Genomic DNA, 19,232 nt, shown 5'->3' with positions numbered 1-19,232 from the left:
CATATTGGTTGTAACCCGGCTTTCCCAAACAAACATTTTAATTACTGAGGACCCATCCAGACGGGTGAATTTTTGGTCCATCTGTTGTTCATGTAACGGTGCCCCCAGTAGTAATAATGCCCCCAGAAATGGCCCCAATAGTAAGTACATCTCCAGTAGTGGCCACAATAGTAATAGTGCCCTAAGTAGTAGTAGTGCCCCCAAAAGTGGCCCCAATAGTATCAGTGCCACCAGTAATGGCCCCAATCGTAATAGTTCCCTTAGTAGTGTCCCCAATAGTAACAGTTCCTCAGGTTGTATTAGTATTAGCCCCAATGGTAACAGAGCCATCAATAGTAGCCCCAATAGCAATAGTGCCCCCAGTAGTAGCCCAAATAGTAACAGTGCCCCCAGTAGTAGCCCAAATAGTAACAGTGCCCCCAGTAGTAGTAGTGTTCTTAGAAGTGGACCTAATAGTAACAATTCCCTCCTTAGTTGGTCCCAGTAGTAATAGTGCCCCCAAAAGTGGCCCCAATAGTATCATACTCCCAAAAGTGGCCCCAATAATAAAAGTGACCTCAGTAGTAGCCCCAGTAATAATAATACCCCCAGTAGTGTCCCCAATAGTAACAGTGCCCCCATCAGTAATGACCCCAATAGTAATAGCGCCCCCAGTAGTGACCCACAATATTGTGCCCTAACCACTCTCAAACTGTGGCCATGCAGCAACCCCGCGCCATTGAGTATGTCACTCAGTCTGTCTAGCATCTGTCCGGCAGCTACTGTTATACTCAGAGGCTGTGACCCCTGACCTCTCATTTCTGCGCTTCATACAGAACATAGACGCCAGGAGGCGAGTTCAGGGGTCATGGCAAGGCTTTACAACAGCGGGGGCTGGTCGGAGGCTAGACAGAGTGCGTGACATACTGGGTGCCCCCATACTGGGTGGTCCTGGGTTGCCCTCCCCCCCCAGGTGCTCTCAGGTGACATTTGTTTTTGATGGCCATTTTCATGGCCGGTAAAAGATAAGTACTGGCCCCGGCGTATGGACTATTAATTATTGTGCTGCCCGATGTGAGCTGCATCTGGGCTTCGGAGGTACAGCATGCATCCACCCGTCTGAATAAGTCCTACGAATGGTTTCATGGTAGTGATGATAGTGACAGAAGGTCGTGCACAACAGCCAATCCACAGCCGGCACTCACCTGTCTCACATAGGTGTTAGTTAGCAGGTCCTGGACAGCCAGCGCAGGTGAGAGAAAAGGAGACGCCAGAGATTAGAGATACAGCGCACCACCATTATACAAGCAGCACCTCCCGCACCCTGTAGATGGCGTCACACGGGACATACAATCACATTTCCTTACATTCTGCAGCGTCACTCGGAGGCGCAGAATGGAACTTGTGAACATTGGATTTCCGTGCCGGGAGGCCGATCGGTCAGCGACCGAAGGAAGCGTCACATTCTGATTGTTCACATTACGAGAAAGTGAGCAGCAAATCAATGTGGAGCAATCGTAAGGGAACATTCCAGAAGGAAGTAATACCTGTAGAGGGCCAGAGGGGGCGACACGTGGCACGGCGGTTCTTTCTTTGATGTCCCTTCCGCAGCACAATGTATTCATTTGTCTGGAGTGTTGTAAAGCAATCCTCCAGTCCTGGGACAGGATTACCCAGGGACCAGATGGGGGGAGTTAGATTACCTGCTGTCCGTTAGTTCCTGGCCCCGGCTTCCATCTTCCAAGATGGCTGCCGCAATCTTCTAATTACCTAATGCATCCTGCACGAGCCTAATAATGCACTTCCCGCTGACTGACCACGACTGATCACGTGAGCAGCATTGGCCAATCAGGGTGCAGACAAAGTGCTATTACAGTCTAAGGGCTTCGTCACGTGAGCGATATTCTTGCGCAAAGTTTTGCGTGATGTGATGCACACAAAACTCGCACAAATACGGAATCCATTCTTTTGATTAGATTCATTCCCACGAGGGATTCTTTTTTTCATCTTTGGGTGCTTCAGAACGCCTCGCCTATTGCGATGTACATGCAAGGGCGATGCGATGCTTCCCATTGAAGTCTATGGAGCGACACACGTGAGGAAGGCAGCTTCACAAACATGATACGATTTTTAATCAAAAACGCCTGGCAAGATCCATGTCGGGCCGAGTTTCTCATCCTGGTTTTGCGTTCGCCCGTGTGAATGTAGCCTTAGGGTGGCTTTACATGGGACGACTACCGTCTGAGGATTCGCTGAAAATAGTCGCTGAAGCGTAATAACGACTATTTGTGTTCTTCTACACGGAGTGATTGTTGCTTTCTTGATGCTACATTTCTCACTCAAGAATTGCTGCGGGGGTTTACACGGACCAAAATATGGTTCCCCGACTGGTTAGGGGCGCGAGGTTCTTAGGTAGGCGTGTATTTGAAATTTCAACACCCCCCCTCCTCACTCAAGCTCATTGGTTGCCCAGTCCAATCAATGCAGAAAAATACGTGAAAGCGGTCCTGGGTGAACACTCGCAGTCGCGGCTGAGGAGGACTCGCACGTATTTCTGCGTTTCAGGCTGGATTCAGATGACCGTATATCGGCCGGGTTTTCACGCCCAGCTGACATACGGCGTCTCTCTCTGCAGGGGGAGGAGGCTGGAAGAGCCGGGAGCAGGAACTGAGCTCCTGCCCCCTCTCCGCCCCTCTGCACTATTTGCAATGGGGAGAGGCGGGATGGGGCGGGGCTAATTTTTAAAAAAACTTAGCCCTGCCCCCATCCATTGCAAATAGTGCAGAGGAGCAGAGAGGGGGTGGGGAGGAGGCAGAGAGAGGCGGGAGCTCAGTTCCTGCTCCTGGCTCTTCCATCCTCCCCCCCCCCCCTGCAGAGAGGGACGCCGTATATCGGCTCAGCGTGAAAACCGAGCCGATATACGGTCGTCTGAATGCGCCCTTAGGGAAGAAAAAAAATGTTCTGCTTTTTCCGTTATTGATTTCAATGGTATTTTAAAAAAAACAGAAAGCAAACAGAAAAGCTTCAGTTTGCTTCTATCTTGTTAGCTGCAGACTGCGCTATTTTCGAAGTCCCATGGAACTCACTGGGGTTTTTATTCAATCCGTTTTTTACGTTTTTCTGCTCTTAGGATGGAACAGAAAAACTGAAAACAAAACGCCACTGTGACCTCAGCCTTATTAAAATTAGTGCCGCCTATAAGGGGAGCCGGTCAGACTGTAACATTGCAATCGCTTGAAATGCAATTCCCAAAAGATGAGTTACTGAGTAAAAGGCGGATATGGAGTTTCGTTTTAAACTGAGTAGCATGGAACATTCCTTGCGGTCATTGCGCCACCTACACAAATATCCCCTATAGCAGCACATATAGAGCAGAAGACAGGAGGAAAGATGGCAGGTTCATCTCCACCCAAAAATGATATTTTTAAAGGAGTAGATCATTTTTCAGTGGAGTTCTCCAGGAATAAGGGTTAGGCAATGAGAGAAGAAGCGAGAATATTTCTTAAGACATCATAAAGTAACATATGTGTAATTCATAAGACACTACCCCTTCATACGGATTATGAGATTAAAGGGGTTGTTCAATTGGAAATTATTGATCAGGATTGGTCATTAATACTAAATGGGTGGGGTTCTGTCACCAGGGACCCCCACAATCAGCTGTTTTCTGGGCCAATGTACTGAACCGATTCCTGCAGGAGGCAGATAGCTCTGTTCTCACTGCAGTGGTCAAGCTTGGTATTGCGTGCAAAGATTCCATTCATTTCAATGGGACTTTGGCCTGCAATACCAAACCAGGCCACTACAGTGGGAAAGGAGCTGTCTGCTTACTGCAGGTATCAGTACACCAGTGCATTGGCCCAGAGAACTGCTGATTGGCGGGGGTCCCTAGTGACAGAACCCCACCAATATACTATTGATGACCAGTCCTGAGGATAAGCCATCAATAGTGGACAACCCTTTTAAAACGGAGCCCCAGTTTTGGATATCACTTTATTAGTTAAATCAATATATATTGAGGAATAACTTTACAAATATTTTGGTTCCCACTCATCAGGTCCCATACTCCAGTCACATCCAAAGCTGCATCAAAATTCTTCTAAATGCCATTTGGAATTTGGAAGCATTAACCTGAACAATACATCCCCATCCTTTAGATAGGCATTTACATGCACTGCATAGAATGTAGTATTGAACATTGGCTTGTGTCAACACTACATATCACACAATGTATTACAGCAGAGGATATTCTGCACAGGCGAATTGAAGAAAGGTGGTACGAGGAAGCCAGCATCACTGTAAATGCAGCTATGAATGTAGACTTGTAAATGCAGCTTGTGATGTGACTGGAGTATGAAGTAACTAATGATATGTAAGAGATACAAAAGAGTAAAGCCAATCATTTCCATATGCAGGATGGAGCAATAAAGTGAAGTTCCCCACCAGATCTGACCATTACACGTCCCGCTCCCTATGAATCATGGGAAATACCTGGTGTCTCTGGTAAGCTGAGAACATTCTTTCAAATTCTTCCAGATCCAATGTTTTAAATGCCCGGATGTCGTCAATATCGTTCCAGATCGTTCCACTAATTTTGTCCTAAACAGGAAATAAAATAACAGAACATATATAAATGAAATGAGCAGCGATATCACATATGTGACATCTCTGCACCCTTCCTCCAAAACATCACTAACTGTTTGTCCGCTGTCTCTAACACCATGTCCTCTCTCTACCTAAAACTAAACCTCTCTAAAACTGACCTGCTGGTATTTCCACCCTCCACTAACCGACCTCATCCTGACCCCTCCATCTCAGTGTGTGGCGCCATCATAACTCCTAGACAACATGCCCGCTGCCTTGGGGTCATATTTGACTCTGATCTCTCTTTTGCCCCCTACATCCAATCTCTGGCCCGAACATGTCAGCTGCACCTCAAGAACATCCCAAGAATCCGCTCTTTTCTCACTGTGGAGACGTTAAAAACGCTTATTGTCGCCCTCATCCACTCCCGGCTCGATTACTGCAACTCGTTGCTGATCGGCCTCCCCTGCACCAGACTCTACCCTCTCCAGTCCATCCTGAATGCGGCAGCCAGGCTCATCTTCCTGTCCAGACGCTACTCGGACGCCTCTGCCCTGTGCCGGTCACTGCACTGGCTGCCCGTTACATACAGAATTCAATTTAAACTCGCTACCTTCATCCACAAAGCCCTCCACAGTACAGCGCCACCCTATATCGCCTCCCTCATCTCAATCCATCAACCAGCCCGGGCTCTCCGCTCTGCTAACGAAACCAGACAGAGCACCCCTTTAATTCGAACTTCTCATTCCCGCCTCCAAGACTTCTCCAGAGCAGCACCGGTCCTCTGGAACGCACTACCAAAGGCTACCCGAGCAACCCAGGACTCGCAGAACTTCAGGCGTGCTCTAAAAACGCACCTCTTCAGGGAGGCATACCGCATTCCCTAAACAAACCTCTCTGTACTCCGCCTGATAACATGCTCCCTGACCTACTGACTGCAATCCCTGCTAGCCATCATAAACCGCTCCTGCAGTCATACTGTTTCTGCCGTCACACGGCTAAATGTCTGACCATTGTCTATGTGTATAACATCGCTCACTCTCCACCTCGCCATACTGTGCACATCTCCAGCCCCTTTACCCTCTGGATCACCCCATTACTTGTAGTATGTAAGCTCGTTGGAGCACACACCCCTATTGTTTCCATCAACTGATTACTATATGTAACCGTGGTTCTGTAATGTTTGTATTTTGTCTTTCTGTATTCCCCCCTGTCTATGAAAGCGCTGCGGAATATGTTGGCGCTATACAAATAAAGATTATTATTATTATTATTATATGTGACTGTCTACATCCATTATTATATATCCGCCCCAATGGATACACAGGGGCGTATATGCCACCAAGCACTGGAATTCCTGTGCCTAGGGCGGCCGCTTGCAGGGGGCAGACCCAGGTGCAGCCACAGATACAACTACCAGAAGGATCAGCCAGGCAGCTTCTCCCCTGGAACAAACGAGCTGCAGTGATTGGCGGATGTATAAGGAGCCATCTTTGGGTCTAACAACTGAAAACTCATCACAGGATAATTTTCTGCTTTCTCGGTTCCTTGAGTCGTCCGACATCTTTTATAAGTTAGATGCAGCCTTCAGCTCTCTCACATCAGCGCTGCATTCTCCGTTGTTCCCCCACGGACTTCCATTGGTCGTATTTCGCTTCGCTCTCTGGGTTTCAATTTTTTTGACTGAAAAACCAGATCTGCAGGAATCTTTTATCGCCCAAAAAAATAAAAGCTGGACGGAACGGAGCGGACAGTTTAACTTTTAGTCTACGGGGGTCGGACACAAACAGAAACTATTCCGGTTGTATCTGTTTAAGGCACCCATTTACAGAGCGGCTCACGTGTTGTTGGAAGGTTCTGTTCAGATCTGCGTTTCAGTTTCTGTTGTATTATGTTATAAAAACAGAAAAACTAAAGCCCTGCAGTAAAGGGATCCGCCCTATAATGGCGCTGAACATTGGGTCCCATTGACTATAATAGAATCCATCTTTCTTCCTTAGTACCCTGCAGAATTTTTCTGAACGCATTATTCATGTTCTGTGACATCACTGTGCATGTTATCTGTATTCTATGACCTCACTGTGTGCACTATTCATGGTCTGTGACATCACTGTGCATGTTATCTGTATTCTATGACATCACTGTGCACTATTCATGTTCTGTGACATCACTGTGCATGTTATACGTATTCTATGACATCACTGTATACACTATTCATGGTCTGTGACATCACTGTGCATGTTATCTGTGTTCTATGACATCACTGTATGCACTATTCATGTTCTGTGACATCACTGTGCATGTTATCTGAGTTCTATGGCATCACTGTGTGCACTATTCATGTTCTGTGACATCACTGTGCATGTTATCTGTATTCTATGACATCACTGTATGCACTATTCATGTTCTATGACATCACTGTGCACTATTCATGTTCTATGACATCACTGCGCATGTTATCTGTATTCTATGACATCACTGTATGCATTATTCATGTTCTGTGACATCACTGCGCATGTTATCTGTATTCTATGACATCATTGTATGCACTATTCATGTTCTGTGACATCACTGTGCATGTTATCTGTATTCTATGACATCACTGTGCACTATTTATGTTCTATGACATCACTGTGCATGTTATCTGTGTTCTATGACATCACTGTATGCACTATTCATGTTCTGTGACATCACTGTATGCACTATTTATGTTCTGTGACATCACTGTATGCACTATTCATATTCTATGACATCACTGTGCATGTCATCTGTATTCTATGACATCACTGTGCACTATTCCTGTTCTGTGACATCACTGCGCATGTTATCTGTATTCTATGACATCATTGTATGCACTATTCATGTTCTGTGACATCACTGTGCATGTTATCTGTATTCAATGACATCACTGTATGCACTATTCATGTTCTGTGACATCACTGTGCATGTTATCTGTATTTTATGACATCTGTGTATGCACTACTCATGTTCTGTGACATCACTGTGCATGTTATCTGTGTTCTATGACATCACTGTGCATTATTCATGTTCTATGACATCACTGTGCATGCTATCTGTGTTCTATGACATCACTGTATGCACTATTCATGTTCTGTGACATCACTGTGCATGTTATCTGTATTCTATGACATCACTGTGTGCACTATTCATGTTCTGTGACATCACTGTGCATGTTATCTGTAAAATAAACACATGAAAAACACGGGAGATAGAACACATTGGCTGTGGTGAGTGTATTTGCTCATATGGTCATGTGAAGCCACTCTTTGTCTTATTCATGTTCCATGACCTCACTGTGTGCATTATTCCTCTTCTGTAACATCACCGTGTGAACTATTCATGGTCTGTGACATCATTGTGTGAACTATTCATGGTCCGTGACATCATTGTGTGAACTATTCATGTTCTGTGACATCACTACATGCATTATTCTTGTGCATTAGCGAGACCAGGATAATCCTAAGCTTTTCATGTTCCAGACCGGTTGCTCATGGTGGTCATGGTACAGGTGGGTCCGATTCCTTATTTTGCTATGGCACCCCATGGCTACTTGTTACGTCACTGGAGGCAGCACTTTCTTTAGTAATGGTAGGTCTCCTCTGTTGGGAGGCAGATAGATGACATATGTATGGTGGTAGTCATAGGGGCAAGGAAATGACCCCAGAGAATCTCAGTAACAGAGATCACACAAGATGAGAGAACTATTACTTAAGTCCCAGGTAGAATTCACATGGGAAACTGCCTTTGTAGGAGTGACCCTTAATTTGGCAAAGAGGTGTGCTTCTTCTTGTTGCCACTAGAGGGGGCATCCACTGTAATTCTGACAGCCTGTAATGAAGTCCTGCTGCACTTCCAGAGGCCATTCAGTGTAATCCTGCAGAAGAGCTGCTGTATATAAGAACACTTGTCATATAACGATAACGCATTCTCGCTGCATTCCTCCTGTCCCCAGGCGCTCGCATCAAATATTTCACATGGGGCCCAGTGGGAGCGACCAGCTGGACGGAAAAGACAGTTGTTGGAACAAGAGACTGTCACTGTGTAGTCAGGGATAAAGCAATGAGATTCCTCACGGAGGAAGAGAATGTCGCTATCCAGAACTAATCCTGTAACGAGGCAACTTAAAGAGGTTCTCCAGATCGGCCCCCAACTGGTCTGAGCTTCTTAGGTGAAGTGATGTCATCGTGACCGAGAGTGATGTCATTGGTGGGCCCGTGGTCTTGTGAGCTCTTATACATCCTGTACATATCACCTACTCTCCATGCACCCTTGTTATGGGACGTGTAATACCCCTTTAAGGGATGGAATACGGCGGCACTCCTCTTCCTATTGTTCTTCCGTGTTCCATTTATAAAGAGGAATTTATTTCTGTTGTATGTAAAAATAAGATTTCGTAAGATTTAATAAGAGTTTGAGTCCCATCCAGGAGGCGGATAATCCGTGGACGCAGAACGCTAGAAACAGGCGTGTAATCGTGGAGTCTGCGTGTAATTGTCAGTCTGTCTCTAAGTTGTCAACACGTCCGCAGCCTTAATGAGATAAATAGGGCCAGAACTCCTCGCCTAAAAAGAAGCGCAGTCATCCCCCCTCCCCCGCATCACGCTGCATTCTCGTAATCAACAACAGCAGTAGTATGGCTGCAGCGGGACGCCTCGCCGTACGTGGGAGGCGGGATGTCTGCACTTACAGTTACGTCACACTCACCTCTTAGAATTCTGTGCAGACTCATTCTGTCATGTATCTTTATAGGGGTCAGACATGATCCGCCATATTACAGAGCTCCCAATTCTCGACATAGCAGGAGGAGAGATATTTATGACTGCCTGTGGCTACCAGTAGGGGTAGATCACTGTATGTAGATTTATATATAGACAGCCACCACTAGGGGGAGCTCACTGTATACAGATTTATATATACTGCCACAATTAGAGGGAGCTTATTACATACAGATTTATATAGTCAGCTACTATTAGGAAGAGGTCACTACATGCTTCATATATACAGCCACCACTAGGGGGAGCGCACTGTATGTAGATTTATATATTCAGTTACCAATAGGGGGAGCTCACTGTATACAGATTCATACATACTGCCACAATTAGAGGGAGTTCGCTACATATAGATTTATATATTCAGCCACTATTAGAGGGAAGTCACTATATACAGATTTATATATACAGCCATCACTAGGGGGAGCTCACTGTATATAGATATATACAGCCAGCACTACGGGGAGATCAATGTATACATATTTACATATAGAACAACCACTATTGGAAGCTTCCTGTATACAGATTTGTACAGTCACCACTAGAGGGAGCTCCCTGTATACAGATTTATATATACTGCCACAATTAGAGGGAGCTTATTACATACAGATTTATATAGTCAGCTACTATTAGGAAGAGGTCACTACATGCTTCATATATACAGCCACCACTAGGGGGAGCACACTGTATGTAGATTTATATATTCAGTTACCACTAGGGGGAGCTCACTGTATACAGATTCATACATACTGCCACAATTAGAGTGAATTCGCTACATATAAATTTAGATATTCAGCCTCTATTAGAGGGAGGTCACTACATACATTTATATATACAGCCACCACTAGGGGGAGCTCACTGTATATAGATATATACAGCCAGCACTACGGGGAGATCAATGTATACATATTTACATATAGAAACACCACTAGTGGAAGCTTCCTGTATACAGATTTGTACAGCCACCACTAGAGGGAGCTCCCTGTATACAGATTTGTACAGCCACCACTAGGGGGAGCTCACTGTATGTAGATTTATATATAGTGCCACAATTAGAGGGAGCTCACTACATACAGATTTATATATACAGTCACCACTATGGGGAGATCAGTGTATATATAGAGCTACGTACTACTAGTGGGAGCTACCTGTATACAAATTCATACAGTCACCACTAGGGGGAGCTCCCTGTATACAGATTTATACAGTCACCAGTAGGAGGAGCTCATTACATACACATTTATACAGCCACCACTACTAAGAGCTCCCTGTATGTAGATTTATATAGCCACCACAAGGGGGAGCTCCAGTTATACTGTACATGCAATATATATCAACTCCATTGTGAGTGCATTAACAGTAAAGAGAAGAGGCCATGAGATTCAGTATGTGAAACAAGCAACAATACAGAACATACTATGGCTGTTCTTCGGCTCATTAAGTGGGGGAGGGGCTGCGTACCTCGTTTAGTTTGGACCAGTTAAAAGACTTCAGTGGGTGCGATGGTTGGGGAATGGATTTCTTGCTCAAGTTGGTTCCACAGGTGAAGGAATGGAGAGATGGTGCCTGCATGCCCATTCCAAAGAATGGAGGTGCCCCAGGGGGTGGCGGGGGTCCCCCAGGCGGTGGTGGTGGTGGAGGAGGAGCCGGGGGAAAACAGGAGAATGACTGCAGTGGAGGAGGAGGAGGTGGCAAATTCTCAAGTAACGGTGGGGGAAGAGACATAGGTCCTCCTGGAGGTGGTGGCGGAGGAAGCGGAAAGGACAGAGGACCGCCCGTCTGAAAGACAAAAGGAAGTCGTCAGGTTTAATTTCCACCTATATCATGTTTTAAATTCCAGTCACATCCAAAGCTGCATGCACAATTCTGCTGCTTTACAGTTAGCTCTCAGGCTGCATAACTGTAGCATGCCCTTAGTTGTGCTGTATTGTCAGGGTGCTCTGGAGCAGAAAACAGGTGCCGCATACCAGTCTGCATGTGAACAAGCTACATCACCCACAATTCAATACATAAAAACACACTGCATTAATAAACTGCAAGACAGTTACATTTTAAATGCAGCTCTGGATGTAACTGCAGTATAAGTTACTTAATGTGGTTGTCTGGCACATTTGGGATTTTTTTCTATTGATGACTTATCCTCTGGTCCACTGCTCGGGAACCCTGCTGACCAGCTGAATTCCAGCACCGCTGTCAGTACAAACAGCTCCATCCACATTGCAGTGGCCTGCATTGGTATTGTGGGCACAGCTCCCATTGAATTCAATGCAATACCAATCCCGTCCTCTGCACCATGGACAACATAATCCACCTCCCTGCGATGCCAGGGATCAGCTGATCAGCATGGATACTGAGCGGTGGATCACGCCGAGCCGCCATTGATGACTGATCCTCAGGAAAAATCCCAGAAGTCACGGACAACTACTTTAAATGTGTACAGATTTAACCCCGAAAGGTGTAGCTTTGCTTCCTTACCGAGTGCTCGTTCAGCTGACACATCAGCTCCGTCATCTGATCTCTGGCCAGACGCAGCTCCACCGACTCCTTCTGCAGCTTGTCCTTCATCTTGTTTAGGGTCTTCATCATGTCCTCCTTCTCCTGCGTCTTGGTCTCACATTCCCGTTCTTTCTTCTCCAGTCGGCTGCCCAGCTCCATGTGTTCTAGGATGCGGTTATAAAGAGCGGATTACAGAACATCCCCCAATCTATGTCCCATAGCAGCCATCGGTGGGGGTCTCAGCCTATATCTGTATGGTCCTGTAGGTTCACCCCTCCGCCCTCTACTGCCTGGTACATTATAGTTCTCACATTCTATTCATGAACCAGGAGGCCCAGGATGAATACATACTTCAAGTTCCTCCCAGACAGGAGACTTCAATGTCGTACTGCAGTACTTGCTCTAGCCAGCAGATGGCGCCATAGTATAATGGCAGAAAGAGAAACACCCTTAGGAAACCCTGAATCCAAAATTGGATTGCAACGGGTTAACACTCCCATAGACGGTAATAGGAGATTCTTGAATGAAAGTTGCACAAAAATAGGACATGCAGCGATTTTTCAAACTCGGATTGCCGATCTAAATGAAAAATCATGTGTAAATTTACCCATTCAAGTGTGAGTCGGAAGGAGTATCATCACTCCTTTAGGAGAGCACCTAGAAGGTGAGTGAGGAGACCTATAAGGCCATGCATGCTCCTCTGGGAAATATATGCAAATAAGGAAGATGGAACAATAACTCTGCAGCGCCACCTATTGGATGGCAGCATACCTTCAAATCGATGTCCAACCCTTTAGGGTGCATTCACACGAACGTATATCGGCTCGGTTTTCACGCCGAGCCGATATACGTCGTCCTCGTGTGCAGGGGGGGGGAGGATGGAAGAGCCAGGAGCAGGAACTGAGCTCCCGCCCCCTCTCTCTCTCCTCTCCGCCCCTCTGCACTATTTGTAATGGGGAGAGGTGGGATGGGGGCGATCCTCATTCTTGGACCTTAGCCCCGCCCCGTCCCACCTTCTCTCATTGCAAATAGTTACCCAGTTGGTAACTACAAAAACAGCCGAGCGCTTCAACCCATTGCTGTTTCCATAGCTCTGTAGCATAGTGCACTACGCTGTTTCCGTAACTCGGGACAGGTGGTCAGAAACAGTGGACTGGGTTTTCCCAGCTCAGCCATGTAAAGCCAGGATGGGAACACCCCTTTAACTCCTTCCATAAATGGGTAATTATGGAATTAAGGATCCAATAAACCATTTTAAAGGGGAACACCCACCTTTCCTGAACTTCTCCGCCTGTTCTCGCCATTGCCGAACTTCATTCTCATTCACCAACCTGCACAGAACAGAACAATTACATGTCACTTATAAGGTAAGATAATATGTCACCAACCTGGGACGGTCCAAAGGGCTGATGGAAGGGCAGACATATAGATGGATGCACACTCAGTAGTATGGGGGTTGGGTTATACAAGCCCTATGAGTGATTGTGGGGAGTCTTGCAAGAATGGACATAGCCGGGTTCCCCAGCTTTGAAGATGTTCTCTATATTCAGTGTTTTCTACCACATGTGCAGAAATAGAGGTTTTTGAGCCAAGAGATGTGCTGGAATGTGGCTGGTAGAAGTCTAGCTCTAGTGCTGTGCAAGGTAACCGCACTGTATAGAATTGCAGAAGTCTGGATATTATAGAAGTCGCAGACGTAACTCTATAGAGGTATACGCTCTATGGAATGGCAGATTATGGACACCCGCAGACAGCGCAATAATGGTGAGATCTAGACACCATGTAGAACTGGAGAAGTCAAAAACTGTGTGCAACTGAAGACGTCAACATACTCTACACAGCTCTGCAATTACTGAAAATATTGAACTGCAGACGTTGAAACACTAGAACTCATGAAATTCTGTAGCACTGAAGGGCTTTAGACACCATAAATACAGTGTTCTAACTCTAAATAATGAGCAGCTCTAGAGCCTGCAGAGAACCAAGGAGCTCTAGAACATGTGGAGAATGGAGCAGCTATAGAATCGGTATAGAACTGAGAAGTCCTAGAGCCTGCAGAAAACTAATGGGATATAGAGCCTGCAGAAAATAGAGCAGCTCTAGGATCTGTGAAAACCTTAGAAGCTCTAGATGAGGAACCAAGGAGCACTAGAACATGTACATAATGAGGCAGCTCTAGAATCTGGATAGACCTGAGAAGCTCTAGAACCTACAGAGGACTGAACAGCTCTAGAACCTTTGCAGATATGCAGATTTCTAGAACTTGGCAATAAGTTCTAGAATATATATAGAAACAGGGAACTTTAGAGCCTATAGAGAACTGAGCGGCTCTACAATCTGCAGATAACTAAGAAGACCTAGAACCTGTATAGAACTGAGAAACTCTAGTACCACCAGATTACTGATGAGTTCTAGAACATGCATTCCAATGAGTAAAGTTCTAGAACTGCTATATATTCTAGGAGTTCTACAACCTGTGTAGAATTGAAGAGCCCTAGGACCTGTAGAGAAATTAGAAGTTCTAGAGCCTCTATAGAGCCAAAGAGCTCCAAACGCAATATAAATGGAGAAGGTAAAGTGTAACTGCACTTTCTACAAATTTTAGAGCGGAGACTTTTTATTGAGTCCACCTTCAGTGACAACACTCGGCCGAGCACTTCAGCGGGCTTGCTCTAGCAATTGGTGGTGGTGTCAGCAGCCAGACCCCCAGTGATCAAAACTTCTGACCTGCCCCTATGATGTTGAAAGATTTTAGAAAGCGCATTTACATTTTAAGGCTTCCTATAAAACTGCACATTGTGGACAGTCTACAGAATTGTCCAACATCTAGCCATGAGAGTTAGGGACCTCTAGCCAGCCTATAGAACTGCAGAGTTAAGACACTTTACGTAACTGAAGAGCTACAGACACTGTAGAACTGTAGAAGTCTAGATACCTTACAGAACTGTAAAGTTGTAGACACTATAGAACCCCAGAGCTTTATACACCATAAATAACTGTACAGCACTAGACACTATAGAACTGTAAAGCTCTATACACTGAAGAACTGTGGAGTCTAGACACCTTAAAGTACAGTAGAGCTCTAGAAACTATAGCACTGTGCAGTTCAGACATCATACAAAACTGTAAAGCTCTAGACACTACAGAACTGCCCTGCTCCAGACACCTTGTAGAACTGTAAAGCACTAGACATATAGAACTATAGAGTTCTAGATACTGGAGAACTGTGAAGTCTAGACATCTTACAGAACAGTAAAGCTCTAGAAACTATAGAATTTTGCAGGCTAGATACCTTATAGAACTGTAAAGCTCTAGACACTATAGAACTGTATAACTCTAGACACTATAGAACTGTATAACTCTAGACACTATAGAACTGTATAACTCTAGACACTATTGAAGTGTAGAGCACTAGACATTATAGAACTGTATAACTCTAGACACTATAAAACTGTATAACTCTAGACACTATTGAAGTGTAGAGCACTAGACATTATAAAGCTGTAGTACCCTAGACATTATAGAAATGTAGAGCTCTAGACACTATAGAACTGTATAGCACTAGACACTATAGGACTGTAGAGCTCTAGACACTATAGAACTGTATAGCACTAGACACTATAGGACTGTAGAGCTCTAGACACTATAGAACTGTAGAACTCTAGACACTATAGAACTGTAGAGCTCTAGACACTATAGAACTGTAGAGCTCTAGACACTATAGAACTCTAGAAACTATAGGACTGTAGAACTCTAGACACTATAGGACTGTAGAGCTCTAGACACTATTGAACTGTAGAGCTCTAGACACTATAGAACTGTAGAACTCTAGACACTATAGGACTGTAGAACTCTAGACACTATAGGACTGTAGAACTCTAGACACTATAGGACTGTAGAGCTCTAGACAATATAGAAGTGTAGAGCGCTAGACACTATTGAACTGTAGAGCTCTAGACACTATAGAACTGTAGAACTCTAGACACTATTGAACTGTAGAGCTCTAAACACTCTAGAAGCGTAGAGCTCTAGACGTTATAAAGCTGTAGTACTCTAGACATTGTAGAACTGTAAAGCTTTAAACACTATAGAGCTGTAGAGCTCTAGACACTATAGAACTGTAGAGCTCTAGACACTAAAAGTGTAGAGCTCTAGACACTGGAAACTGTGCAGTCTAGACACCTTATAAAACTATAAAGCTGTAGACACTACAGAACTGTCAATCACTAGAAACTATAAAACTAGAACTCTAGCCACTAGAGAACTGTGGAGTCAAGACAGAAATGTAAAGCTCTATACAATACAGAACTATTGAGCTCTAGACAATATAGAATTACAGAGCTGAGACTCTATAAAACTGTACAGACTGGGTAACCAAAGAGTCTGGACACCTTAAAGAACTGTATAACACTACACACTATAGAACTATGCAGTCTAGACACCTTAAAGAACTATAGAGCTCTAGACACTATAGAACTGTAGACCTCTAGACACTATAGAATGGTGCAGTCTAGACACCTTATAAAACTATAAAGCTCAAGACACTATAAAACTAGAACCCTAGCTACTAGAGGACTGTGGAGTCTAAACACCTTATAGAAATGTAGAGCTCTATACAATATAAAATTACAGAGTTGAGACACTATAGAACTGTAGAACTCTACAGACTAGAGAACTGAGGAGTCTAGACACCCTAAAGAACTGTAGCACTTTAGACAGCTTATAGAATTGTACAGCTTTTAACACTATACAACTGCAGAGTCTAGACGCCTTATAGAATTGTAGCACACTTGGCACTATAGAACATCACAGCTCTAGAGACACCCTATAGTTTCTAGAAAACTTAAACTATCATTGTATCTCATAGATCGTCAGACGCCATGTGCTTCTGATGGTTCACCTACATCTTAATGATGTTCTTGACATTGAAGTTCTCCAGTGCCGTCACATCGGGATCTTCTCCTTTCTCGTCCTGAAGAACGATCTGCTGTAATATCCGGTCCAGGAGCTGCCACTGCTGGAGCTGGCTGCCGTTCCGCTTGTCTGTGGTGAGGAAGAGACAACATCATTCATTAGACCTAACTAATGATTCAGTGGACTCAGCTGACAATAATGTGTAGGACCAGCCTAAGACTAATGGAGAACGTGGCTACCCAGCTAGTTGGGTGTTAATTCAGACACTTTGGATACTCACAAGTCATCTGTAGACAGTGCTCGAGGATGGACAACAGGTAGGGGTATCCGTCCGTGTGCTTCAGCTTCTTCTTTATCAGCTCAAACATCTCTGTCGCGCTTTTGGTGTCAATGTGAACCTATGGAAAGAATGAGCCATGGATAACACAACTGCTCAGTGCCTGCGCCTGACTTATAAATCACATGATCAGGTCTAGTTCTAGAAAAACCATCAACAACTATGCAAAGTGCGATACATAAGCCCCGCCCACTCACATCACGCCAACACATTCCATGTCATTATAGTGTAATTAGAACTGGACGGTTACTTTGTATGAATACGATCAGCTTTTCCTGCTGACGATTCAAAAGGATTGATCAATTTCTCTTAAAGGGATTGTGTATTTTCACTCAGTTTTTTTCCATCACCAGTACAAGGCTCTTGGGAAATTGGTAAACTTATTTTCTTAGGTTCTTGCCATGATATTAAGTTAGAAAAATAGAGAGAGAATTGTGTAGGGGGTTTCCCCTTTATAAAACTAAGCTTTCCACTATTATATCTAAAGGTACCCATATATATTAGATACATGTCAGGCAAACCTGCTGATTTCAGTAGGACTGTCCATCAGTCTCATGTGTATGGGGGTTCCTGACTCTCACCCAATGGCAGGTGTTGGGGGAAAGAATGTCTGGAGGGAAGAGAGGAGTGTGGAGGTGAGACAGAGAGTCTGGAAGAGATAGAGAGATCTGGGGGAGGACAGAGGGGTCTGGAGAGGGATAGAGGGGTCTGGAAAGGGATAGAGGGGTCTGGAAAGGGATAGAGGAGGCTGGAAAGGGATAGAGGAGGCTGGAAAGGGATAGAGGGGGCTGAAAAGGGATAGAGGGGGCTGGAAAGAGATATAGAGGGGGCTGGAAAGGGATAGAGGGGGCTGGAAAGGGATAGAGGGGGCTGGAAAGGGATAGAGGAGTCTGCAGCGAGGTAGAGGAGTCTGGAGGAGATAGGGGGTGGACAGAGGGTTCTGGATGGGGAAGAGAGGAGTTTGGAGTCTGGACAGGGCACAGTGGAGTCTGGACAGGGCACAGTGGAGTCTGGACAGGGCACAGTGGAGTCTGGACGGGGCACAGTGGAGTCTGGACGGGGCACAGTGGAGTCTGGACGGGGCACAGTGGAGTCTGGACGGGGGACAGTGGAGTCTGGACGGGGGACAGTGGAGTCTGGACAGTGGAGATTGGATGGGGGACAGTGGAGGCTGGATGGGGACAGAAAAGTCTGCAGGGGTAGTGGAGTGGGGATGGGGGACAGTGGAGTCGGGGCGGGGGACAGTGGAGTTGGGACGGAGGACAGAGAAGTCTGTAGGGGATAGTTTGGTTTGGAGGGCGACAGAGAAGTCTGGCATTGATTTATTCCCCTCTCCGTATTTAGAACATATACATGCTCGGCCAAGTCCGCAGTGCAGATACATGGGGGAGTCGGAAGGAATAGTTGTCAGCTAAATGAGCATTCATCTGACATATCTAAGATGCACGGCCACCATTACTGTAGAGCGCACAGTAGTGCTGTGTCATATCCACACATTAATCTCTGGCACAACACAGAGGTCCCATTGCATTTGAGCCCCGATGCCCGAGGGATAGCAGTGCTGTGTACGGCAAGTGAGGGACGGTAGAGGGGACCTCATACTCCGGGGCTGCAGCAGGGCGTTACATCCCAGAAGTAAAGGAGTCTATGATGTATAATTAAGGATTGCACTATGAGATTAAACAGTTTCTTTTATCCTCCATAGCACCTCAGTGAATATTAATATCCTTTCTGGTCCTGAGTGAAGGAAGTTCATGAACGATAGTGCGGACGGGGGGCGCCGCGGCTTCTTTTACAAGAAAGATCATTCAGTCCAGTCCCCATTTACGGCTCTTTCACAGAGTATTACGCATATTCTTTACGCACGTAATACACAGTTAATACAGCCCATTTATTTCAATAGGTTCATTCACAGCTGCATTCGGTCGCATGAAAAAAACACCCATATTTGGTGAGTATTACGCACTAAAATAGCCTTTTGAAATCAATGGGCGTAAATATGAAGGAACCAGCAGAATCGCTGTGTTTTCCACACAAAATGGGCTTTTGAGCTGAAAAAAAACTGTTAATAGAAATCAGCGTATTTCGGTCCCCGAATACACTGCGTATTAATGGAATCTAATACGGACGTG

The 19,232-nt window shown here is 45.2% G+C and overlaps 1 protein-coding gene across 3 annotated transcripts in view; it reads right to left on the bottom strand.

Moving 5' to 3' along the window:
* The window catches only part of DAAM2 (dishevelled associated activator of morphogenesis 2), a 211,451-nt gene that overhangs the window by 46,126 nt on the left and 146,093 nt on the right, over positions 1–19,232 (bottom strand). For 2 of the 3 annotated variants that reach the window (XM_066595315.1, XM_066595318.1), the window contains exons 10-16: positions 17,044–17,161; positions 16,754–16,892; positions 13,122–13,180; positions 11,829–12,013; positions 10,815–11,132; positions 4,471–4,578; positions 1,185–1,214 (exon numbers count right to left, since the gene is read on the bottom strand). In XM_066595315.1, the coding sequence (XP_066451412.1) occupies positions 1,185–1,214; positions 4,471–4,578; positions 10,815–11,132; positions 11,829–12,013; positions 13,122–13,180; positions 16,754–16,892; positions 17,044–17,161 (957 nt within the window). The remainder of the gene's footprint in view (positions 1–1,184; positions 1,215–4,470; positions 4,579–10,814; positions 11,133–11,828; positions 12,014–13,121; positions 13,181–16,753; positions 16,893–17,043; positions 17,162–19,232) is intronic. The other variant, XM_066595317.1, reaches the window with a different exon arrangement.

This window comes from Eleutherodactylus coqui, chromosome 3 (assembly GCF_035609145.1).
Source record: "Eleutherodactylus coqui strain aEleCoq1 chromosome 3, aEleCoq1.hap1, whole genome shotgun sequence".
Classification (NCBI taxonomy): Eukaryota; Metazoa; Chordata; class Amphibia; order Anura; family Eleutherodactylidae; genus Eleutherodactylus; species Eleutherodactylus coqui.
Note: the sequence above shows the minus strand (reverse complement) of the source record. Positions and strands in the feature narration are given on the sequence as shown.